This window comes from Orcinus orca, chromosome 12, assembly GCF_937001465.1.
Source record: "Orcinus orca chromosome 12, mOrcOrc1.1, whole genome shotgun sequence".
Lineage (NCBI taxonomy): Eukaryota > Metazoa > Chordata > Mammalia > Artiodactyla > Delphinidae > Orcinus > Orcinus orca.
This window is the reverse complement of record NC_064570.1, coordinates 60,115,686-60,137,840: the sequence shown is the minus strand read 5'-3', so window position 1 is coordinate 60,137,840 and position 22,155 is coordinate 60,115,686. Positions and strand designations below refer to the sequence as shown.

At 41.7% G+C, this 22,155-nt stretch overlaps 1 protein-coding gene across 1 annotated transcript; it reads right to left on the bottom strand.

Moving 5' to 3' along the window:
* Window positions 1-3,921: 3,921 nt before the first annotated feature.
* On the bottom strand, window positions 3,922-9,937 carry NDUFAF4 (NADH:ubiquinone oxidoreductase complex assembly factor 4). The gene is made up of 3 exons (XM_004264798.4): window positions 9,662-9,937; window positions 9,025-9,128; window positions 3,922-5,809 (listed from the first exon to the last, which is right to left on the bottom strand). Exons 1-3 carry the CDS (start codon window positions 9,795-9,797, stop codon window positions 5,522-5,524), a joined length of 528 nt encoding a protein of 175 aa, XP_004264846.1. The 5' UTR covers window positions 9,798-9,937; the 3' UTR covers window positions 3,922-5,521.
* Window positions 9,938-22,155: the final 12,218 nt, after the last annotated feature.

Sequence of the window (22,155 nt, the reverse complement as noted above, 5' to 3'; positions counted from 1 at the left end):
TGCTTTGGGTAGTAGACTCATTTTCACAATGTTGATTCTTCCAATCCAATAACATGGTATATCTCTCCATCTGTTTGTATCATCTTTAATTTCTTTCATCAGTGTCTTATAGTTTTCTGCATACAGGTCTTTTGTCTCCTTAGGTAGGTTTATTCCTAGGTATTTTATTCTTTTTGTTGCAATGGTAAATGGGAATTTTTCCTGAATTTCTCTTTCAGATTTTTCAGCCTTAGTGTACGGGAATGCAAGAGATTTCTCTGCATTAATTTTTTATCCTGCTACTTTACCAATTCATTGATTAGCTCTAGTAGTTTTCTGGTAGCATCTTTAGGATTCTCTATGTAGAGTATCATGTCATCTGCAAACAGTGACAGTTTTACTTCTTCTTTTCGGATTTGGATTCCTTTTATTTCTTTTTCTTCTCTGACTGCTGTGGCTAAAACTTCCAAAACTATGTTGACTAATAGTGGTGAGAGTGGGCAACCTTGTCTTGTTCCTGATCTTAGTGGAAATGGTTTCAGTTTTTCACCATTGAGGACAACGTTGGCTGTGGGTTTGTCATATATGGCCTTTATTATGTTGAGGTAGTTTCCCTCTATGCCTACCTTCTTCAGGGTTTTTATCATAAATGGGTGTTGAATTTTGTCAGAACTTTTTCTGCATCTATTGAGATGATCATATGGTTTTTATTCTTCAATTTATTAATAAGGTGTATCACATTGATTGATTTGCATATACTGAAGAATCCTTGCATTCCTGGGACAAACCCCACTTGATCATGGTATATGATCCTTTCAGTGTGCTGCTGGATTCTGTTTGCTAGTATTTTGTTGAGGATTTTTGCATCTATGTTCATCAGTGATATTGGCCTGTAGTTTCTTTTTTGGTGACATCTTTGTCTGGTTTTGGTATCGGGGTGATGGTGGCCTCATAGAATGAGTTTGGGAGTGTTCCTTCCTCTGCAATGTTTTGCAATGTTTTGGAAGAGTTTGAGAAGGATGGGTGTTAGCTCTTCTCTGAATGTTTGATAGAATTTGCCTGTGAAGCCATCTGGTCCTGGGCTTTTGTTTGTTGAAATATTTTTAATCACAGTTTCAATTTCAGGACTTGTGACTGGTCTGTTTATATTTTCTATTATATCTGGGTTCAGTCTTGGAAGGTTGTGCTTTTCTCAGAATTTGTCCATTTCTTTCAGGTTGTCCATTTTATTGGCATACAGTTGCTTGCAGTAATCTCTCATGATCCTTTGTATTTCTGCAGTGTCAGTTGTTACCTCTCCTTTTTCATTTCTAATTCTGTTGATCTGAGCCTTCCTCAGTTATTCTGCTATTGTTTCTTTCTAGAGAATTTTTAATTTCATTTATTGTGTTGTTCATCATTGTTTGTTTGCTCTTTAGTTCTTCTAGGTCCTTGTTAAATGCTTCCTGTATTTTCTCCATTCTATTTTCAAGATTTTGGATCATCTTTACTATCATTAGTCTGAATTCTTTTTCAGGTAGACTGCCTATTTCCTCTTCATCTGTTTGGTCTGGTGCGTTTTTACCTTGCTCCTTCATCTGCTGCGTATTTCTCTGTCTTCTCATTTTGTTTAACTTACTGTGTTTGGGGTCTCTTTTTCCCAGGCTGCAGGTTCGTTAATTCCCATTGTTTTTGGTGTCTGCCCCCAGTGGGTGAGGTTGTTTCAGTGGCTTGTGTAGGCTTCCTGGGGGAGGGGACTGGTGCCTGTTTTCTGGTCAGTGGGGCTGGATCTTGTCTTTCTGGTGGGCAGGGCCAAGTCCAGTGATGTGTTTTGGTGTGTCTGTGAACTCAGTATGATTTCAGGTAGCCTCTCTGCTAATGGGTGGGGTTGTGTTCCTGTCTTGCTAGTTGTTTTGTATGGAGTGCCCAGCACTGGAGCTTGCTGGCCACTGGGTGGGGCTGGGTCTTGGCATTTAGATGGAGATCTCTGGGAGAGTACTCACCGATTGATATTACGTGGAGCCAGGAGGTCTCTGGTGGATCAATGTCCTGAACTCGGCTCTCCAACCTGAGAGGCTCAAGCCTGTCAGAGCATCAAGACCCTGTCAGTCACATGGCTCAGAGAGAAGGGAGAAGAAAGAAAAAAATAATAATAAAAAAATAGTAAAAAAATTTTTTTAATTATTAAAATAAAAATAGAAGAGAGCAACAAAAACAATAAATCCACCAATGATAACAAGCACTAAAAACTAAACTAAGATAAATATAAAAATCAAAACCAAATCAGTCTCAGACAGCAAACCCAAAGTCTACAGTTGCTCCCAAAGTCCACCACCTCAATTTGGGAACATTCGTTGTCTACTCAGGTATTCTTCAGATTCAGCGTTCATCATGTTGATTGTGGGGATTTAATCTGCTGCTCCTGAGGCTGCAGGGAGAGATTTCCCTTTCCCTCTTTGTTTGCACAGCTCCTGGGGTTCAGCTTTGGTTTTGGCCCCACCTCTGCATGTAGGCCACCCTCAGGAGTCTGTTCCCTGCTCACACAGGAGGGGGTTAAGCAGCAGCTGATTAGGGCTCTCTTGCTCACTCAGGCTGGGGAGAGGGAGGGGTATGGTAGTCATAATTGGAATGCAGGGAGAGCCTGTCGCAGCAGAGGCTGCCATGACATTGCAACAGCCTGAGGCGTGCCGTGTGTTCTCTGGGGAAGTTGTCCCTGGATCATGGGACACTGGCAGTGGCAGACTGCACAGGCTCCCAGCGGGGGGCAGGGGTTGGATACTGACCTGTGCTTGCACACAGGATTCTTGGTGGCAGCGTTAGCATTTCATGCCCTTCTCTGGTGTCCAAGCTGATAGCCGTGGTTCCCGCCCATCTCTGGAGCTCACTTAGGCAGTGCTGTGCCTTCTGTGGGAACATGGGGAAGGAATCCCTTCTCCTCGTGCACCCTGAAACAATGGTCTCTTGCCTCTTAGGCAGGTCCAGACTTTTTCCCGGACTCCCTCCCAGCTAGCTGTGGCACACTAGCCCCCTTCAGGCTGTGTTCACACAGCCAACCCCAGTCCTATCCCTGGGATCTGACCTCCAAAGCCTGAGCCTCAGCTTCCAGCCCCTGCCCTCCCCGGTGGGTGAGCAGACAAGCCTCTCAGGCTGGTGACTGCTGGTCACCACCATTCCTCTGTGCGGGAATCTCTCCGTTTTGCCCTCTGCACCCTTGTTGCTGCGCTCTCCTCTGTGGCTCTGAAGCTTCCCCCCTGCCTGCCCCCTGTCTCTACCAGTGAAGAGGCTTCCCAGTGTGTGGAAGCTTTTCACTCTTCACAGCTCCCTCCCAGAGGGAGGTTCAGGTCCCATTCCTATTCTTTTGTCCGTTTTTTTTGTTTTTCCTTTTGCCCTACCCAGGTACGTGGGGATTTTCTTGCCTTTTGGGAAGTCTGAGGTCTTTGGCCAGCATTCGGTAGGTGTTCTGTAGGAGTTGTTCCACATGGAGATGTATTTCTGATGTATCTGTGGGGAGGAAAGTGATCTCCACGTCTTACTCCTCTGCCATCTTGAAGGTCCCTCCTCACTTAATTCTTATAATCCCACAGAAAGACAACATAGTGTTGTAGTTAGGAGCACAAGGTTTTGAAAATAACCTACAAGGGTTTAAATCCAGGTTCCAATGTTTGCTAGGTAATCTTTTAAAAGTTACTTTAGATTTCTATGCTTCAATTTTCCCTGTAAAATATGGTTAACAGTACTTACCCTCATGCCTATTAAATTTTCTTGATCAATGCCTAGTACAGTAACTGCTTTTAAGATGTTAGCAATTACCTGTTTTACAGTTGAGGACATTTCTAACATCACATGGCTAGACGGATGCTGAGATCTACATCTAGATTTTTCTGAATCTCAACTCCATGCCTTCTGTGACACCACTACTACCCAACACTCTCCTACCTGTAATAAAAAGCAGTAATAGGCCAATGAATGATATGGGAAGTACTTTATTTTATCATGTGACACACATAACAACAGCTATATTTACAGCCGCCTAATCACAGTGCAAATTTGAATAGGGAAGATGGCTCAGAAATAGCAGTATTAGTGATTCAAGTACAAGTATTGACCTTTATTTGGTAAAAGAAAACAGTTTTGATAATTGAGTTATCGGAGTTTTAAAATACAATTTTATATTAAGAATTCTTTTTTTCTTAAAAGAACTAGTTTTGAACCAAATATAGGTAGGTATAGTTTATTCACATAATGGGACTGCACTTGAATACAGCTTAAAACTTACCCATCTCAGTCAGTTTTTCTCTTCTCAACATTACAAATGCCTCATTCCATCATCATGCTGAATTCCTCAGCAACTTCCATACCATTTCCAGGGAAATCCCTGGAAAGTAGGGAATGCCTGTCTTCCCTCAGAAAGACACTGATAACCTGGAATTTTTCTTACCACATTCTCTGAATATTCCCACAACTCACACCTTCTACACTTTTGAGATATATTTTTTGAAAAAAACATACCACTAGGACTTTGAAAGCCTAAATTCTGGGCCTGGCTATGTCATAAACTACAGAATAATCTTAGCTAGGTCATGAAACCTCCCCAGGCTGCTCTTCTCAGATGGAAAAAAATGAGTCGAATTTGTTCAGTCCTTTGTAGTCCTTTGTTATCTTATGTATCGTCACAGTAACCCTTTGATTTAATAAGGCAGCACTATACTTCTTATAGGGGAAATTCAATCTCAAAGAGGTTACACAATCTACCCAAAATCCCACAGGTAGTAATATGACAGAGCTCAAGTTACACAATCTCACTTAAGACACACTGTGCTCAGAAGTTTGTTAAATGGATGAAGCAGCAATTTCCCTTCCAGTGATCCCACTTTATATTTCTACTTGCTATTTTTTCTCTTCTTTCAACCAGCATTTAAATTAGAAAATAATATATGTATTTGATCACCAAATTCAATTTACCATAGTTCTCTGATTTATCCACTCTTTAAAATTTCCTTGTATTTCTATGCTAAGTCCAGAGAAAAGTTATTTTTTTCAGATAGGTTCCACTATGCCTGTCTCTCTGAAAGTTTTTGAACTTATGTTTGTCAAAGCAGAGACTGCTAAAATTTTAAATACACCAATTCCTGTTTATATTTTTAAAAAGTTATTTCATACATAAACTAACCACCAATATTGGAAGGTGAAGCTTTGAATGTTAAACGAGGGATTCAGGACATTTCCCAAGAGGTTATATATCAATTTAAAGGCTGATGATATGATTTGCCTAAAGTATGATAACTCTTTTATTTATAATACATTTATACATGTGCTGATTAGTCATGCTAATAAGTTATTGCATAAGAACATATGCCTAAACCAAATTAAAGTTTAAAAGAGAACAAAATTAATTCTAAGAGCAATCCTGAAAATTCAGCAGAGCTCAATAAATAGCATGCTCTCACAAGGAGGGAGCTTAACACATTTGGTAATTTATATAATTTAATATGCTAAAAATGAGAAAATAAACAGGGTACAGGGATGCAGAGTAAATAAAGGAAAAGTTATTTCAAGATTCTCTTCATTTTGATTGTATTGCTTTCTTGCCTTCAGGGGGTAAGATTTTAACTTCAAAAGTAACGAAATATTTGAGAAGGGAATTTACATCTTGCTGTTCTAGATGGTATTCTTCAGCTATTTTCTCAGCAGTCCATGTGTCTGGATAAAGTTTATGATTATTGAGAAGTGTCAGTGCCTCTACAATGGAAATTTTGCCTTTGGGAATGTTCTTAACATTCATCATGTCAGAATGATGGTCTTTTGGCAACCTGAACTCCTTTGGCTTCTGAGGTGTTCCAGCATCCTTTACCTAGTATCAAGAAACAAAAACCAAAAAATAAGCTTTCAAGATGAGAGCAAGGATTTGACATCTACTTTCATGATTCTAGAATCTCTATTATTCTTCTTCAAATAAATACTACCCATGATTTTCTAAACTATATTTTCTCATTATAATGAGTCATAGTTCAATGGCACTTTTGCCATATCACCGTTTCATAACCATAAGTCAATCATTAGAAAATTTAGGTAGTTCTAGAAAATAATAATCAAATGTATACCATCCACTTACTACATTATTTCATATATATTAAAAGAACAACAATAATGCACTGATTAGAAAAGATAAAAAACTGCTTTAGAAGGGCAGGATTCTGATGCTGCTCTAACGGCGTACCTTGATAATCTCCATTCTGTTTCCTAGTTTTGTATTTCATATTCAGTGCCTCCAAACACCTTGAATGAATTCAAATATTGCTAGAGATCTTGCCTCTTCAGAGAAAATAAACTAATGCCTCTACGACTGCAATAAATATAAGTAAAACTACCTATAACACCCATCTTTCCATCTGTCTGTCCCGCCCAAGCTTAACCCTTGCATTTGTGCTCTGTATTCCATTCCTCTATCAGCTACACCAACCATCCCTCTTTACCTTTCCTTTCAAATGCACCCTGCCTATTACTGCTGTTTGGTCAAAATATGAAAATGCTGTAGTCACCAAATTTTACAAACACCCACCAAACCCAAAAGCAACACTTTTTTTATGACCAGTTTCCTTCTTTTTAGTTCAACTTTAAAAGAGATACTTGTGATCTCAAATCCAGAAGATTAGATCTGCATCCAGAGGACACTTTTCAGGCTTTATCTGAACTCACTACAGCACCTGACATTGCTGACCACTCCCACGGACCCACAACTATCTTTCCTTTGGTTTCCATACCACCCCTCTCCTAGTTTTCCATCTGTCTCTGTAGTGGTTCCTTCTGTTTCCTTTGTGGACTATTTCCCTTCAGATGCCCCGTAAATGTTAGTGTGCACCAAATTCTAGCCCAGGCTGTCTTCTCACTCTACACATTCCTCCCAAGCAATCCCACACACCCCCTTATTATTATTATCTACGTGTTAATGACTCTCGAATGTGATCTCAAACCTCGACCTTTCTCCTGACTTCCAGATCCAAATTCCCAAATGACAAATGACATCTTTACTTGGATAATCTATAAGCACATCAAAATCAACATGTCCAAAACTGAACTTATCCCTTTCCTCTGAAAATCCAATACTATCCCCATATCCACTAGCTCGGTGACCATTACCACCCACCTCCCATATCCCACTCCAAAACCCAGAGCTTCTCTTACATGATACCTTACACCTCCCCCTCTCTCTCATTATAGGCAATCAACGACCAAATCCTGCTGATACTACCAAAGTCCCTCTCAAACCCGTTCACTTCTCTCCCAGTCACTAAATCACCCTTGTCCAAGCCAACGTCTCTTGCAGGAACTACTGCAAAACCCTGGTCTCCTCTAACTAGATAAAATGCATTTCGTTCCTTCCCAGCCCACTCTCAAAACTGTCCCCAGAATGAAGCAAATCTGATGTCACTGATCGACAGGAAACTCTTCAATGATTTCCCACCGCCCTCAGGATAAAACCCAAATTCCTTAGCAAGACAAATAAGGATCTTCATGATCTGGCCCCTATTACTCTCTACCCCACCTCATTTCTCCCAAATTCATCCCTCATACTTTCTCCTAACTGTACTGAACTCTAAAGGCATCACACTCTCTCCTACCTTCATACTGTAACTCTGGCCTGAAATACTCCTAACAACTTCTTCACTTTCCACTGATGTCCAGGGACATCACAAATCATTAAGAAAATTATGAACTGCCCAAAAGAAAAAAAGGTACAAAGAACATAAATAGGCACTTCAACCTTTTCTTCATTATCACTCTGCGTGAGTCTTTTCAGACTTTTCCTAATACCCCCCCCAAGAAATTTTAATACCACTGTATGTATCCTATGTATTATAACTACAGTTCTGTGTTTTATACATAAGAAGTGTTTTTTGCTCCCCAAGAGCCAATTTTCGAATGAATAAGTACATGTGAGAGAAACAATACTTAGAAGTATTATCTAACTCCTGCCTAAAAATAACATAAAGAACATGAACATCAACCCCTATACATATATTTCTTATGAGTATGTGGTGATAATCGAACTCTATAACTGCTATTGTGTGCAACAATTTACATACCTTATTGTACATGAGTTTTATATCTCTTCTCTAGTGAAAATCATACTAATAACTTTATCTGTGCAAACCGTCTATTGCCTATCTACAGAGACAAGCAGAGAATTTTAGAATGGAAAGATAGGAATTGTCATTGGCAATTCCCTCTCCTTCAATCAAACTCTTCCTCCTACTTAGAACCTTCCTGCCCCACAAACTCATCTGGTTAACTCCCACCCATCCTTCAGGCCTGAGTTTGAATGTCACTTCCTCAGAAACCATCCCTGATCCTTCAGTCTCAAAAAAGTCCCTCTGATATGCTCACTGTGCCTATATTTCTCCTTCAGAGAGTCATTAGTAACTATGTACCTATGGTTGCTCATCTGTTTAATGCCTGTGTCCCTCACAACACTATAAGCACCGTGAAATCAAGGACTAGAGACGTTTTGTTCTTCTCTGTATGCAAAGCACTTGTGCCTGGCACTTACATACAGGTTCCCGTTCCCAGTGTATTCTGTGATCTCCCTATCTTTACGTATTCTATCTTAATAATATTCTTAAAAAACAAAATTTAAAAAAATCAAGCACCAACAACACAACACTAAAGGAATCTCTGATATTAAAACATACCTCAATCCACTGAAGTATGAGAAAATAGTATTAAAGCCCTCCCTTGGTCATTCCAATGACAATCACTAGAAGTACCGTACCAAATCTTACAAATTCTGAAATAATACCAAATAATTCACCGAGTTGCACACAATCAATACTTTCACAAGTCTTTTAGAATTTCGGAAAATATCCAATGAACGGAGGCATATGTGTCTGGCTTAGACTGCTGTACTTCAACTTTGCCAATGCTCTGCATTCTGGTCAGAAGCACACTGACAGTTTTACACTTGCAGAGCGCTCACTCTTTTTTACTATTTGCCACACTTCTCTTGGTCATTCTCCTGGAGCCCCAAAGGGTTAAATTATGTATTTACTCAATTAAAACACACATTACCTGAACAAAAGACACGGGATCTTTGGAATGGACATACACATCTTTTAGTAATGACAGCAGTTTTTCATCTTTTGTAGCAATTTCTCCCTTAATTTCTGGATGGCCTAAAGAAAGAAAAAGAATGTCACAATATTTAAAGCCAAAGAAAGTTTCCTCTAAGATCGTAAACACTTAACACAAGACAGTCACTTTTAACTTTTTGCTTAATCAACAATCACTCGAACACTACAGAACATGTTTTAAGTGTAACTCAAAATGCTAGGTCAAGCTCGGTGTCTATCAATCTGTGAAGACATCTAGAGAGTTCTCTTGCACACGATCCCTTCTGATTTTGATTCCCTGTATCAAGTCACTGAGCATTAAAGACAAAAGCCGGGGAGGGCGGGGGCAGCGGGGGCACAAGCTAACATCTCCAGGACTACGAAGTAGGCAGAGCCGCCGCCTCCACCGCGAGCGCAAGGGGACTGTCTCAATGTCACCGGCCTGGTGGCTCCCCCTTCCCGCGCTCGGCTGACCCGAGTGACTGCAGCCGACCCCGGTCACCCCCACCACTGGACGGAGGTCCACCGGCGTGGAACAGCCCAGCCCGCACAGGGAGCCCGCACCGCAAGGCCCCACGCGCCCTGGCACCACTTACTGCTCATCTGCTCTCGCAGGAGGTTCTTGGTGGAGGGGTGCCTCGGAGCGGGGGAGGGCTTCATCCTGCTGATTTCCCGTTCCGCCCGGTTCTCTAGGTTGAAATTCCTGATTGCGCGAGTCACCGCAGCCCCCATCTCTTCATAACATGATGCCCTTAAATTCACACCACACGTGGTTAAACACCGGCGCGGGCGACCTCCGGGACGCACCGGAGCTTGAGCATGTCTGGGGTCGCTCTGGCCGCGCGCCGGAAAGCGGACGCTGATTGCGCGCCGTTCGCCCCCCAGCGGTCCGGAGGGCGCATGCAGCGTCTCCGCCCAGAGTATCTCAAAGGAAGCGCGCCTTCCTCCGGGGCCTGGATGTGCTCCCTCCTGTGGCCGCTTCCGGCGAGATGGGGCGGGACTTAAGGTTCGGACACACGATGGCTTACCTCTCCGGAGACTGGTGGAGTCGGGCGGGAAGTTTTAAAGCAGTTTCACGTCGGGCCTCACCCCAGATTTTCTGATTTAATTCCTCCCAAGTGAGTCCCGGCATTGGTTCAAGCTTCCCTCGTGATTCCAAAGTTGCGGGCTGAGAAAGTCTAAGCAAATTGACCTTGAAGTCCTTTCACAGGTCAGTGCAACCAAAGAGGAAGCCAGTAAAAATGGAACTAATGGCACCAGGGTAACGGAAGATTCTAAAATGGCCCTTTCCTGCTTTTGTGAAAGGAAATAATGAAAGTTTAATCATTCTCCATGAATATTTGTTCTGTCACTCTTTTATTTAAATGTGCCTTATTTTCCTGTCCCCTTACCTGATGAGTTTGAATCTGAGCCGTGTTCTCTTTTACCATAATCTTTTACATCCCTCTCTCATAACCCATTTGAAATAATTGTATCGATTTCCGTTATGCTGACCTTTCCCTTCTCTTTGTGTATTTTTGATACTAATTTGTGTTATATCTCCATACTATTAAGTACTGAGTCACCGCGTCATTCCCTAGCCTATTTCTCCTTTATTCTGCTTTCCTCATTCTTTTTAAGCCAGGGAGACCTCCTTTAACTTAATGAAAGGAACAGACAATAGGGAAAAAACAAACAAAAAAAGCAAGTGCTGTACATATTTCCTTTCTCTTTCTCTCTGTCTCACTCCCTCTTTCCCTCTCTCCCTCTTCCTCCTCCTGTTTCTGAATGGATTATTGTGTTGCTGCTTTTCTTTAAGATTCTTTAGAAATATTGTCATTAATCCATAATCAAAGAACCCACTAGGAAGTAGCACAGTTTCCAAAGGTTACAGTATTTTTCAGACTGTGGCTGCAAGATCTGTTTTTAGTGTGCTCAGCTCTCCTTAGTGAAATGCAGGTGGCCTCGGCCTGCAGCGGCTTGAAGCAGGGTTTCAGTTCCTGGCCAGTGATTGAGGTCCGGTCGTGGCAGTGAGAGCACCGAATCCTAGCCACTAGACCAGTGGTCAGTGACAAGGCCCTGGTTCTACAGCTCTGCAGAAAAAGAATTCCCACAAAGACGGAAAGTAGTGAAACAAGTAAAGTATTTATTAGGAGAAAAAAAGAGTACAGTACATGTGGATAGACACACGGGTGGGTTCAGAGAGAGTCGCACCCTCGTGGCAGCTTGAATCACTTTTATGGGGCATTTGTTCCGGGTTTCCTTTGACCAATCATTCTGATTTGCCTGGTTCAAAGTCCGTATTTGGTATATCTCAGGATCTTCCCATGTGTGCACACACATCTCTTAGCCAAGATGGATTCTACCGAAGAGGCATATGGATAGACAACATCACCTGGCATCACTCCCCTTCTGACCTCCAAGGAGCCTTTCTATGCATGTGTAGTCGGGGAGGTCTCCTGACTTTGAGAATGAGGAATATGTGGTCTCATGTTCTACCTGGGCAGGGCCCAGCCTCCTCTCTCAATTGTCCTGTTATTCTTGTCTCAGAGTATCAGTCCACAGGAACGAACTCAAACTATTTGCCCCGGGGGCCCATCTACCTCCTGCCTCAAAGTTAAAAGCAATGAAATAATTGATGTAAAGATAATTGAATTGAGGTAATAATTTTTAAAAAGAATCTTGAAGTAAAGAAAGGGGCCATTTTATTTAAAGAAAAATAAGGTAATTATTACATATAATAATAATAGTAAAAGTTTTATAAGGAACATAGCTTCCACCATTGATTATCACGAAATGTTTTTAACTGGAATTGGTAGTCGGAATTTATAGAGGCTAAAACCAGTGTTCTCTGGTAGAGTTAGTTGGAAAGTTGTCCTGAAGGTGGCAGGCTGCTCCAAGATTTCCATCTTTGAGACAAGCATGCCTATAACTAAGTGCTTTATAGCACAGGTATTCATATTTCTATGGATACCAATACATTTTCGTTTGCCTCATGTACCCATGTGTTTCAGCAATTATGGTAGCAATTCCATTCACTGCCTGTTAAAATATGTTAAAAGTGAAAAACTCATTTTCATAGAAATTCCACTATACTTCTGGCAGCATGAAAAAGTAATGTGAGACAGAAGTTACAGGAAGTGTAGGGGGCTATGGGAACTACCACATGAAAGAATTCCTAGAATTCCCACATTTAAGTAGAGTTTGGATTCAATATATAAAGGATCATCCAACCTGGGCCAGCTCCTTTGCCAAGTCCTGACCTGTTCAAGCCCTCAAAGAGCAGAACAGAAGGCAGGGGTACGTCACCAGAAATGCACAATTGGCTGTCACCCCTTGGGAATCATCAGGAAATAAAACCTGAATCACAAATGCATAATTCCAGTTCTTCTTGTCAAATATGCAAATTAACATGAAGTGTGAACTCAGAACTCTCCCTGTGTTTATTTTAGGGTTGAAGTCAGGTCACCAAGGAAAGTATAACTAGGATGATGCTTAGAATTAAGCATCTCTCTGTATGGTGTATGATGGGTATGTATTGCTGAATATCCTAGGGTACCAGTGAAAAAACCCAGGGCCTTGCCAACACAATAGAATGTAAATTCTATGAGGATAGGAATTATTGTCTGTTTTGTTCACTGCTGTCTGCATCTTATTGAACAGTGCCTGGTACATAGTAGGTACTAAACAAATGTCAGATAAATATTAAATGAACCCAAAGATGAGAAGGGCCCCTGAGCTGGATGGAGTCTAGGCCCTAGACAGGCTCTCTGCCAGAAGTGAGTCCTTGTGAGCCACTCACTCTGGTTATGCTCACTTCTTCATCTTAAAATTGGGATGACAGTAATTATCTAATAGGTTTCACACCATTTAAAAATATAAAGTGTCTAATACAGTGCCTAGCTCAGAATATGATGTTCAATATTTGCATTGCTTTCCATTTTCCAGAGGAACAGAGGGAAGTTTGGAAAAGGACTAAATATTCTGAAGCCCTGGTCTATAGGTGAGTAACATAACTAAATACCTGAAAGTAAAGTAAGATTTGGGTTCTTGGGCTTCCCTGGTGGCGCAGTAGTTGAGAGTCCGCCTGCCGATGCAGGGGATGCGGGTTCGTGCCCTGGTCCGGGAAGATCCCATATGCCGCGGAGCGGCTGGGCCCGTGAGCCATGGCCGCTGAGCCTGCGTGTCCGGAGCCTGTGCTCCGCAACGGGAGAGGCCACAACAGTGAGAGGCCTGCGTACCGCAAAAAAAAAAAAAAAAGATTTGGGTTCTTTAAGAATTTAATTTTTAAAAATAGGTATTCCAAATTCAATTTTTATTCTCTGATAAGCACACTCTGCACATGTGGTGGCGTTGCTGAGCTCATTAAGGTTGGAAATTGGGTGGGAATCATTAGCTCAGAGGCAAAAAATGCCACCTGCCTTTGCCTGTATTGGCAGCAGAAAGAGTCCCTTGCCAGTCCCTCCTTCACCCTCAATCTTTTTTTCTCTGCCTAGACTTTTACCTATGCAAACTCCTTCCTTTGAACATAATTCAAAGGCATTCTGTGTTCTCCAAAGGATTGCAGTCACTAAACCTAAGTGACAGGTGACTCAAGATGCTCAGGACAGTCCCCAGAGGTTTCATTGACCAAACTCCAACTAGTGAGCAGCACAGCAGATTTGTGGAGGAGTGACTTATATCGGCAGAGGTATCCAGGATCAGATGGAACTTCCCCAGGCCCTGCACTCCAGCTCCAGGGGCCAAGGAATTTGTGAGTGCAGCTGAGGTCATTTAGCAGATTCCCAAGCTTAACCAGTTCCATAGTGATGCATAGTGAGATAGTGTTGTCAGTTTGTGAAACCTAGAATATTTCAGTAAAAAACCAAAACCCAAAACCAAAACAAACTAGGCTTGGGCAGATCCAGTATTCATACTGAGAAACACTAGGTTTCACAGATTAGAATTATCAACCAGCAGTTATACCCAGATGCCTGCTCTGTGGCTACTGCACTCATGACTTTTGTCGTTATATTAGTTTCCTATCGCTAGTAACAAATTACCACCGAATAGTGCCTTAAGACAGAACAAACTATAATGTTACAGTTCTGGAGGTCAGAAGTTGGAAAGCTGGAAATGGGTTTTAGGAGGCTAAAATCAAGGTGTCAGCAGAGTTGTCTTCATCTTGGAGGCTCCAGAGGAGAATTCTTTTCCTTGTCTTTTTTGGCTTCCAGACACTTATAGCATTTGGCAGCCAGCAAATGAATCATTGCACTGTCATATCTCCTTCTCTGACCGTGACTCTCCTGTCTCCCTTTTCCCCTTATAAAACATCCTTGTGATTACATTGGCCCTAACGTGGATAATCCAGGATGATCTCCTGTTTCAAAATCCTTAATTTAATCACATCTGCAAAGTACCTTTTGCAGGTTCTGGGGATTAAGACTGGATGTCTTTGGGGTACCACGTTCTGCCCAGCACAGTAACCATCTTCAGAATATCCATATCGACGAGTGTGTCTATGATCAAATTAGTAAAATTCAAAACTAGAACGATGGAGAGAATGTCTAGTATTTTTTTGTTCAGTTCCACAGTGTTTATATTCCAATGAAACAAACTAATTGTTGAAAGAATAAAACCATTTTGCTCGAGCACTTGTATTCTTTCTGTCAGAGTTTGCCTAAGAGCCATGGTAGCTCACCAGCAAATTTGCCACTGCTTTGCCAGTTCTGTACACTGCACAGAGAAGCAATTCTTCTTGGGTCCCAAGTTCTCACCTTTCTGGAACACCTGTGTCTGAGAAGCCTCAGTCAGCAAGAGTATGTATCTTCCTTGTATATAAAGCAGCATGACTATTTTCCTAATTATGGTGTCTTAGAGACACCAGAGGTCTACCACCTTTCTCTTCTTCCCACTCCATTACTTCCCTCTCAGCTTAGAATTTCAAAATCACCCATCCATTCCTTTCTTTACATTAAGGTTTTTCTCCTCTTCTCTGCTGTATCCACTTTTAAAAGGCAGGTACTCTTGGGGAATGCAGGCCATTTGTGGGAGAGTTTATCAGTTCTCTGGACTCAGACTGGAAGAAAATAGCTGTCTGAAATGTGGGACAGAGAGGGAGAGCAGCTGCTGCTCCTGTTCTCCTTGCACAAACTCTTTAGAAATGAAAAATGTTAAAAGAAGGAGTTATCAATGAGACCTTCAAGATGGCGGAGGAGTAAGACGTGGAGATCATCTTCCTCCCGACAAATACATCAAAAATATATCTACACGTGGAACAGCTCCTACAGAACACCTACTGAATGCTGGCAGAAGACCTCAGACCTCTCAAGAGGCAAGAAACTCCCCACGTACCTGGGTAGGGCAAAAGAAAAAACAGAGACAAAAGAATAGGGACGAGACCTGCACCAGTGGGAGGGAGCTGTGAAGGAGGAAAGGTTTCCACACACGAGGAAGCCCCTTAATTGGTGGAGACGGGGTGTGGCAGGGGAAGAGAAGCTTCAGAGTCACAGAGGAGAGCACAGCAACAGGGGTGCAGAGGGCAAAGCAGAGAGATTCCCGCACAGAGGATTGGTGCTGACCAGCACTCACCAACCTGAGATACTTGTCTGCTCACCCACCAGGGTGGGTGGGGGATGGGAGCTGAGGCTCAGGCTTTGGAGTTCAGATCCCAGGGAGAGGACTGGGGTTGGCTGTGTGAACACAACCTGAAGGGGGCTAGTGAGCCACAGCTAGCCAGGAGGGAGTCCGGGGAAGAGTCTGGACCTGCCTAAGAGGCAAGAGACCATTGTTTCAGGGTGTGCGAGGAGAGGGGCTTCCTGTCCTGTGTGCCCACAAAAGGCAGAGGACCACCTAAGTGAGCTCCAGAGACAGGTGTGAGTTGCAGCTATTAGCTTGGACCACAGAGACAGGCATGAAACACTAACACTGCCACCAAGAATCCTGTGTGCAAGCACAGGTCACTATCCTTACCACCCACCCTGGGAGCCTGTGTAGCCTGCCACTGCCAGGGTCCTGTGATCCAGGGACAACTTCCCTGGGAGAATACACGGCACGCCTCATGCTCTTGCAATGTCACGCCAGCCTCTGCCGGTACAGGCTCTCCCCGCATTCCAGTTATGACTACCATACCCCTCCCTCCCCCTGGCCTGAGTGAGCAAGAGAACCCTAATCACCTGCTGCTTTAACCCCCTCCTTTCTGGGCAGGGAACAGATGCCTGAGGGTGGCCTACATGCAAAGGCGGGGTCAAAACCAAAGCTGAACACCAGGAGCTGTGCAAACAAAGAAGAGAAAAGGAAATTTCTCCTTGCAGCCTCAGGAGCAGCAGACTAAATACCCACAATCAACGTGATGAATGCCGCATTTGTAGAATACCTGAATAGACAATGAATGTTCCCAAAATTGAGGTGGTGGACTTTGGGAGCAACAGTAGACTTGTGGTTTGCTTTCTGCGTCTGATTTGTTTCTGGTTTTTATGTATATCTTAGTTTACTTTTTAGTGCTTGCTATCATTGGAGGATTTGTTTATTGGTTTGGTTGCTCTCTTTCATTTTTAAATTACTTTTTAATATATTTTTTATTAAAAAAATTTTTTTTTTGCTTTTACCATTTGGTTTGGGGTTCTCCCTGTTTGTGGGTTTTTTTCCTTTTTTTCCCTTCCTTTTGTTCGGAACCATGTAGCTGGCAGGGTCTTGGTGCTCCGGCTGGGTATCAGACCTGAGCCTCTGAGGTGGGAGAGCCAGGTCTAGGACATTGGACGACCAGAGACCTCCTTGTCCCATGTAAAATCAATCAGCGAGAGCTCTCCCAGAGATCTCCATCTCAACACTAAGAACCACCTCCACCAAACAGCCAGCAAGTTCCAGTGCTGGATGCCCCATGCCAACAACTAGCAAGACAGGAACACAACTCTACCCATTAGCAGAGAGGCTGCCTAAAGTCATACTAAGTTCACAGACACCCCAAAACGCATGACTGTATGCGGCCATGCCCACCAGAAGGACAAGATCCAAGCCCACCTACCAGAAAACAGGCACCAGTCCCCTCCACCAGGAAGCCTATACAAGCCACTGAACCAACCTCACCCACTGGGGGCAGAGGCCAAGAACAATGGGAATTACGAACCTGCAGCCTGCGAAAACTCATGGAGGCTAAACAATATGCTCCTAAATAACCAAGAGATCACTGTAGAAATCAAAGAGGAAATCAAAAAATACCTAGAAACAAATGATAATGAAAACACGACAACCCAAAACCTATGGGATGCAGCAAAAGCAGTTCTAAAAGGGAAGTTTATAGCAATAGAATCCTATCTCAAAGATCAAGAAAAATCTCAAACAACCTAAACTTACACCTAAAGCAATTAGAGGAAGAAGAACAACAACAAAAAGCCCACCGGGGCTTCCCTGGTGGCGCAGTGGTTGAGAGTCCACCTGCTGATGCATGGGACACGGGTTCGTGCCCTAGTCGGGGAAGATCCTACATGCTGTGGAGCGGCTAGGCCCGTGACCCATGGCAGCTGAGCCTGCGCGTCCAGAGCCTGTGCTCCACAACGGGAGAGGCCACAACAGTGAGAGGCCCGCATACCGCAAAAAACAAAACAAAACAAAACCAAATTTAGCAGAAGGAAAGAAATCATAAAGATCAGGTCAGAAATAAAAGAAAAATAAATGAAGGAAACAATAGCAAAGATCATAAAACTAAAAGCTGTTTCTTTGAGAAGATAAACAAAATTGATAAAACATTAGCCAGACTCATCAAGAAAAAAAGATGACTCAAATCAACAGAATTACAAATGAAAAAGAAGTAACAACTGACACTCCAGAAATATAAAGGATCATGAGAGATTACTACAAGTAACTCTATGCCAATAAAATGGACAACCTGAAAGAAATGGACAAATCCTGAGAAAAGCACAACCTTCTGAAACTGAACCCGGATATAATAGAAAATATAAACAGACCAATCACAAGCACTGAAATTGAAACTGTGATTAAAAATTGTCCAACAAACAAAAGCTCAGGAGCAGATAGCTTCACAGGTGAATTCTATCAAACATTTAGAGAAGAGCTAACACCCATCCTTCTCATACTCTTCCAGAATATAGCAGAGGGAGGAACACTCCCAAACTCATTCTATGAGGCAACCATCACCCCAATACCAAAACCAGGCAAAGATGTCACAAAAAAGAAAACTACAGGCCAAAATCTCTGATGAACATAGATGCAAAACTCCTCAACAAAATACTAGCAAACAGAATCCAACAGCACATTAAAAAGATCGTACACCGTGATCAAGTGGGGTTTATCCCAGGAAGGCAAGGATTCTTCAGTATACGCAAATCAATCAATGTGATACACCATATTAACAAATTGAAGAATAAAAACCATATGATCATCTCAATAGATGCAGAAAGAGTTCTGACAAAATTCAACACCCATTTATGATAAAAACTCTCCATAAAGTAGGCATAGAGGGAAACTACCTCAACATAATAAAGGCCATATATGACAAACCCACAGCCAACGTTGTTCTCAGTGGTGAAAAACTGAAACAGTTTCCTCTAGGATCAGGACCAAGACAAGGTTGCCCACTCTCACCACTACTGGTAAACATAGTTTTGGAAGTTTTAGCCACGGCAATCAGAGAAGGAAAAGAAATAAAAGGAATCCAAATCAGAAAAGAAGTAAAGCTTTCACTGTTTGCAGATGACATGATACTGTACATAGAGAATCCTAAGTATGCTACCAGAAAACTCCTAGAGCTAATCAATGAATTTGGTAAAGTAGCAGGATACAAAATTAATGCACAGAAACCTCTTGCATTCCTATACACTAACGATGAAAATTCTGAAAGAGAAATTATGGAACAACTCCCATTTACCATTGCAACAAAAAGAATAAAATACCTAGGAATAAACCTACCTAAGGAGACAAAAGACCTGTATGCAGAAAACTATAAGACGCTGATGAAAGAAATTAAAGATGATACAAACAGATGGAGAGATATACCATGTTATTGGATTGGAAGAATCAACATTGTGAAAATGAGTCTACTACCCAAAGCAATCTATAGATTCAATGCAATCCCTATCAAACTGCCAATGGCATTTTTCACAGAACTAGAACAAAAAAAAATCACAATTTGCATGGAAACACAAAAGACCCCGAATAGCCAAAGCAATCTTGGGAAAGAAAAATGGAGCTGGAGGAATCAAGCTCCCTGACTTCAGACTATACTACAAAGCTACAGTAATCAAGACAGTATGGACTGGCACAAAAACAGAAATATAGATCAGTGGAACAGGATAGAAAGCCCAGAGATAAACCCATGTGCATATGGTCACCTTATCTTTGACAAAGGAGACAAGAATATATAGTGGAGAAGAGTTAGTCTCTTCAATACGTTGTGCTGGGGAAACTGGACAGCTACATGTAAAAGAAAGAAAATAGAACACTTCCTAACACCATACACAAAAATAAACTCAAAATGGATTAAAGACCTAAATGTAAGACGAGACACTATCAAACTCTTAGAGGAAACCAGAGGCAGAACACTCTATGACATAAATCACAGCAAGATACTTTTTGACCCACCTCCTAGAGAAATGGAAATAAAAATAAAAACAAACAAATGGCACCTAATGAAACTTAAAAGCTTTTGCACACCAAAGGAAACCATAAACAAGGCTAAAAGACAACCCTCAGGATGGGAGAAAATATTTGCAAACGAAGCAACTGACGAAGGATTAATCTCAAAAATATACAAGCCGCTCATGCAGCTCAATATCAAAAACACAAACAACCCAATCCAAAAATGGGCAGAAGACCTAAATAGACATTTCTCCAAAGAAGGTATACAGATTGGCAAGAACATATGAAAGGATGCTTAACATCATTAATCATCAGAGAAATGCAAATCAAAACTACAGTCAGGTAACACCTCATCCTGGTCAGAATGGCCATCATCAAAAAATCTACAAACAATAAATCCTGGAGAGTATATGAAGAAAAGGGAACCCTCTTGCACTGTTGGTGGGAATATAAATTGATACAACCACTGTGGAGCTTCTTTTTTTTTTTTTTTTTTTTTTTTTTTTGCGGTACACGGGCCTCTCACTGTTGTGGCCTCTCTCATTGCGGAGCACAGGCTCTGGACACGCAGGCTCAGCGGCCATGGCTCACGGGCCTAGCTGCTCTGCAGCATGTGGGATCTTCCCGGACTGGGGCACGAACCCACATCCCCTGCATCGGCAGGCGGACTCTCAACCACTGCGCCACCACAGAAGGCCCAGTATGGAGGTTCCTTAAAAAACTAAAAAGAGAAGTACCATATGACCCAGCAAACCCACTACTGGGCATATACCCTGAGAAAACCAGAATTCAAAAAGAGACATATACCACAATGTTCGTTGCAGCACTGTTTACAATAGCCAGGACATGGAAACAACCTAAATGTCCATCGACAGACAAATGGATAAAGAAGATGTGGCACATATGTAGAATGGAATATTACTCATCCATAAAAAGAAACAAAATTGAGTTATTTTTAGTGAGGTGGATGGACCTAGAGTCTTTCATATAGAGTGAAGTAAGTCAGAAAAAAAAAAAAGGTTCTAATGGACCTAGGGGCAGGACAGGAATAAATATACAGATGTAGAAAATGGACTTGAGGACATGGGGAGGGGGAGGGGTAAGCTGGATGAAGTGAGACAGTGGCATGGACATATATACACTACCAAATGTAAAATAGATAGCTAGTGACAATCACTGCACAGCACAGGGAGATCAGCTTGGCACTTTGTGACTACCTAGAGGGATGCAATAGGGAGGGTTGGAGGGAGGCACAAGAGGGAGGGGTAATGGGGATATATATGTTCACATATAGCTGATTCACTTTGTCATACAGCAGAAAGTAACACACCATTGTAAAGCAATTCTACTCCAATAAAGATGTTAAAAAAAAAAAAGAAGAAATAGTTATTGAAACTTTTGGGATGCAGTCAAAGCCATACTGGAAGAAATGTGTGTGTGTTTCTATTCAATACATTTGTTAGAACACTAGAAAATTCAAAGATTCAATGAATTTGAATTAAACATTGAAGTCAAAACACACACAAAAAAAGACTAAAAATAAATCCAAAAAATTGTTTAAAGACTGAAGATAAAGCAGAAATTAATTACATAGAAAACAAAACCAACTAGTTCCTTGGAAATATAAAATCTGACAAATGTAAGTAAAAATAAAGGCACAAATAGAAACCCTTAGGAATTTTTTTGGAAAGAGTATGATCACAAATATAGAGAATTTTTTTAATGAGAGAACATGATGTATGCCACGTTATGTACAACTTTAATATATAATATCTTCTCCTTGAGTGACTTGCTTATAGCCAATGAAGTGTGACAACTGTGAATAAAATCAAGTAGAACAGGATACAATAGAATAGGACATAGATATAGAACAGAATAGACTATATAATAGAATATGTCACTCTTGTGATTACCTTACATTAAATAAAACTCCATCTAGGACTTCATTCCAGTGGTTAAGACTCCACAATCCCAATGCAGGGGCACAGGTTTGATCCATGGTCAGGGAACTAAGATCCTGCATGCCGTGTTTTATGGCCTAAAAAATAATAATAATAAATAAAGAAATAAATAAGACTCCATCTGAGGAATCAGAAGTGAGAGTCTCCTGTTGGCTTCAAAGAAGCAAGTTGCCATGTTGTTAGAGAGTCTTTAGAGAGCCTGTAAAGAGGCCACATGGCAAAGAACATCAGGGGCCTTTAGGAGATGAGAGCTGCCCCCAGGTGACAGCCAGAAAGAAGCAGGTACCTCAGTCCCACAGCCACAATGAACTGAATTTTAGCAACAACCACATGAACCTGAAAGAGGTCCCCAAGCTCCAGAAATTAACACAACCCAGTGAATAGTGTATTTCAACTGATTCACAAAATATATTTGGTTAAATTCACTACCCATTAGTAATAATATATTTAGCCAGTCAAGAATAGAAGGAAACCTTCTCTATTTGATAAAGAGTACATATCAAAAAATAATAACAAATATCATATGGAATGGGGCAATGTTAGAAGCAAGCCCAATAAAGGAAGTGTGTTCCACTACT